Source organism: Diabrotica virgifera, chromosome 6 (genome assembly GCF_917563875.1).
Source record: "Diabrotica virgifera virgifera chromosome 6, PGI_DIABVI_V3a".
In the NCBI taxonomy this organism is placed as follows: Eukaryota; Metazoa; Arthropoda; class Insecta; order Coleoptera; family Chrysomelidae; genus Diabrotica; species Diabrotica virgifera.
In genome coordinates this window covers 18,970,732-18,974,714 of record NC_065448.1, presented here as the reverse complement: position 1 = coordinate 18,974,714, position 3,983 = coordinate 18,970,732, and the positions used below count along the sequence as shown (strand labels likewise).

Here is a 3,983-nt window from a genome sequence, read left to right as displayed (position 1 = left end):
CTACATCATTGATAAAATAAGAGTACAAAGATTATTTTTCTCAGAAAATTTGAAATTTTTTACTCCTATTAAACTTGTGGTTTCTTAACAAGCCTGGCCTACTGGCCTACTGTAGAAATTTAATCTTATACACATTTCAAGGGCATATAATAAAAAACGCACAAAATCTTAGTTTACATGTTTTATTGCACAATTCTCCAAATAACAGTTCAAAAGTAACAAATTAGTTAGTATTCAGTAACAAATTAATCAGTGTAAGTTTTTAGATCATAGCTACATTTAACAAGAAAAAAGCAATACATTTGATAACTTACAGTTTATAGAACTGTCCAAAGTTTGGAGAAGTTTTTGTCGTAAGTCTCTTCTCTGCCTCTTTCCTTGCTCTTTGTGTCCAATGCTGAGTGCCGTCCCCGAAGCAGCCACGAATTCACGTACTTCGAGGGTTCAAATCGAGTAAGAGGTGGGCCGTTTAACTTCACAGACATTAATGAAGAAAGAGTTTTTTGAGTAGGGAAGCTCTGCCATCAGTAATTATCAGGTTCATTTGGGAAAATCCCCTTTCACACTCACTGGAAGATATTGGTATTGTCTTTAAAGCTGTTGTCAAACGTAGCAAATTTTCTGGGTAGCTATTGTTCTTACAATTTCTCCCCAAATTTCTACCATTGTCAAAAACATATTCTCTGAAGGATTTAAGGCTATGGGTACATAATTGGCAAATATTTTACGCGTATCCCTACTTTTTCTGTCTTTACACGGCAAATTACGTGTAGTAAAATTCACACTGTTATGGATATGTAAACATTACTAGAATATCATTCTACTTGAAAATGTCATCATTAATTTAAAGAGATGGGTTTTGAATGTTCTTGGATACCTGTTATTTTTATAATTGCAAATTATTAATTCAGTTAATAAATGTGATACTTTTTTCACTAACTATGTATTCAGTGATTGTAATAATTTATTTGTACAACAAAGACTAATACTCAATCGAGAAAAGAGGAAAAGTGTTAAAGTGATTTTTTAATAATATATTGTTATGGAACGCTTACAATTTTGAACATCTTTAACAACAAAATACTTGGATCACAGAATATATTATCCTGATATATTCTCTGCTTGGATCTTCCACAAATAATACACAATAAATAACTTTTTATTAAGTTCACATCTTAAATCAATTATTTATCAAATACACTATATATCAATAATATTTAATCAATAACTCAATATATTCCCGATGCAATGTCAAATATTTAAAATTGTCACTGATTGTCAGTGTCTGACTGACAATATATGCTGACAATATTATATTCGGTTGAGTGCGTTGTAAGACAAAGATAGATTTGGAAAATATTACCACGGCATTGTGTTCATTTTTTTCGAATCCTGAAAAAACCAATAAATATTTTTGAAAAATTTAAACGCAGAATGAAAGACTAAATTATTACCGAGGGCCAAAAGTCCCTTATAATAAATAAAAAGTTTATTTTGAATGATATATTTGAAATTAAAAATCACCCTAAATTTTCTCTTAGTTTTTCACCCCTGTAACTTATTAAAATAAACATTATAGAAGTTCTCAGAGACTTTCGGCCCTCGCTAATAACGTAATCTTTCATTCTGCGTTTAAATTTTTCAAAAATACTTATTAGTTTTCTCAGGATTCGAAAAAAATGAATCCCCGTTTGAATAGCATTGCAGCCGAAAATACGTACCGATCCTCTTAATTGCCTCTCGTTTGTTCACTTGTAGACGAACTGCGAGCGCTTCAATGTCTCTTTCCCCAAAAGTATTGTCTTTAATGTTTTGGGCCAAGTACTTTTGTCAACTATGCGGGCACAATTGGCCAACACTGCGTCGTCTCCACTGAGCATCCTCTTTTCGATTGATTGAGCAAGGTGGTCATAAAACACAACAGCATTGATGGGGTTTCTTTAGATTTCACATACAGTTCGATTCCCATAAAACTTCTGTTGACAGCTGTCTTAGCTTGCGTATAAAACATTCCAGGACTGCCTTTTCGAGAAACAAACGTGTTCATCAAAATCTGAAGTTTCTTGTTAGCTCGAAATAAGTCAAGGTCTCGATGTTGTAACTCCTCACTAACATCAGACAGTTCTTGCAGTGCGTCGCACATCAGTCCCAAATCCAAAATGAAACACGTTGATGTCAGCTTTCTGTGTAGGCCTTCGTATTTTTATCTTTCCAAAGGATCACACGTCTGATCTACTTTGGCTGCTGCAAAATGGTTGGCTAAGACCTCATAATTTTCCCAAACGGCCGAAACTGTGCGAAAACTTGATGCGACCCACCGCGTGTTCAACACTCTACCGATTTTTAACAGTTGTACACCAAGCTCATCGGCACATACGTGCAGCTCCCGACTGTTCTTGGGCGAGGCGTGATACAGTACGTATAGTTTGTCTATAAATCCCTTGAACCGGTTTATACTTGCAATTTTCTTTACCACGTCACTCACACACAACTCAAGTCTATGATTACAGAAATGACAAATAACAATAGATGGAAACTTCTCTTTCAACAGTACACCAATCCCAGACTTCCCTCCAAGCATCACTGCTACTCCATCACATGCCAGAGCAACAAGTCTACTTTTTAAAACGTTTTCATCTATTTTGTGCCCTTCAAGCCATTTCATAACAGCATTAAAAATTCCACGAGACGTCACATTTTCCAGTTCCACAAGGTCTAAAAACAAGTGCACAGGTGACTCCTTATTTAACTTTTTTAGGCACACTCTAAGGTACAAAATCAATGTTGATTTTTTACTTAATGTTGTTGACTCATCAATAATAAGCGCAAATCTATCAGTCCCTTCTACTATTTCCTGTACATTTTGTTTCTCCATTTCTGAACTTATGTGAGTAATTATATTAGCACAAGCGTTCCGCGAATGTAAAATTCTGCCCATATCTAACCCATTTAACTCTTGAACAGCTATTTCTGCCTAAAAGTGGTTGAAAGATTGATTTTCCTTTGCTACCTTATAAGGAGTTCGAAAAACTCGCGCCGTTACTTCTTTTTCTTTTGACACTGTTTTTAAAAAAACCTTTTCTAACGTTTCTTTCTGTGAATCTGCAAAAATCCCAACAGCAGCTTCATGAGCATCACTAACTTTGTGATCAAATATCTTTTTTCTTAGCGAAGTTTGTTGCTGAGCTCTCTCCAAAACTACTAACATCACATTCAGTCCACTGCTTGATCATTTTCATACCATTTTTTTTCCTACACCCAGAGATTCATCTTTTCTGCAAACGTCACAGCCTAACTTTTTGTTTTGTACAATAAGTTAATCGTTTTTCCTACAATGTTCACTCTTTTGTTCAAAAGTCCAACAGTCTGGCCAATGTTTATCACCTTCTTTGCCTCCATCAACAGAAGAAGACAAATTAACGCTGGATGAACTAGACACTGGTGAAGCCGTTTGGTCCAATATCACTGGCGATGTTAAGCATTTTTGAGATTATTCATCTAGTTTTCGTTTTTTGGGCTGGTTAAAATAATTAGTAATCTTCTGCATTTTCGAAGCAACACTTTCACACTAAATGAGCGGAAGAGGGTAGCAGATTAGTGCGCACAAATAGGACAGTGGCAAGTACCTGTCACTTTGACCGCGGTCACTGAACTGAGTGAAATATGGAAAACAAAACAACACACGACCTTGGATAGTGCAATATTGCCGGCCGCGGGGGTGGAGACTGTGGGGAGGGTAGAAGAAAATACAGTGGTGGGATCACGATGAGTAGAATTCTATTTTGCTGACGTCACGTTGCCTAGCAACTCTCGATTCTCGCATGGTAAAATTCGTTTTGTGACGTCAGCAAAATATAATTCAACCGATCGTGATCCCACCTGTCTCGCGTTAAATACAAAGTTATAAGGTCTATATCGCGTCAATCGCATAATGGCTCACCTAAAGTTACAAAATATTTGTTGTTTTTTTTTGTAATTTTTTG

General features: G+C 35.7%; 1 protein-coding gene across 1 annotated transcript; it reads right to left on the bottom strand.

The window, feature by feature from the left end:
- Positions 1-2,203: 2,203 nt before the first annotated feature.
- Positions 2,204-3,208, bottom strand: LOC126885833 (E3 SUMO-protein ligase KIAA1586-like). Its single transcript, XM_050652587.1, has 2 exons — positions 3,044-3,208; positions 2,204-2,974 (listed from the first exon to the last, which is right to left on the bottom strand). Exons 1-2 carry the CDS (start codon positions 3,206-3,208, stop codon positions 2,204-2,206), a joined length of 936 nt encoding a protein of 311 aa, XP_050508544.1.
- Positions 3,209-3,983: the final 775 nt, after the last annotated feature.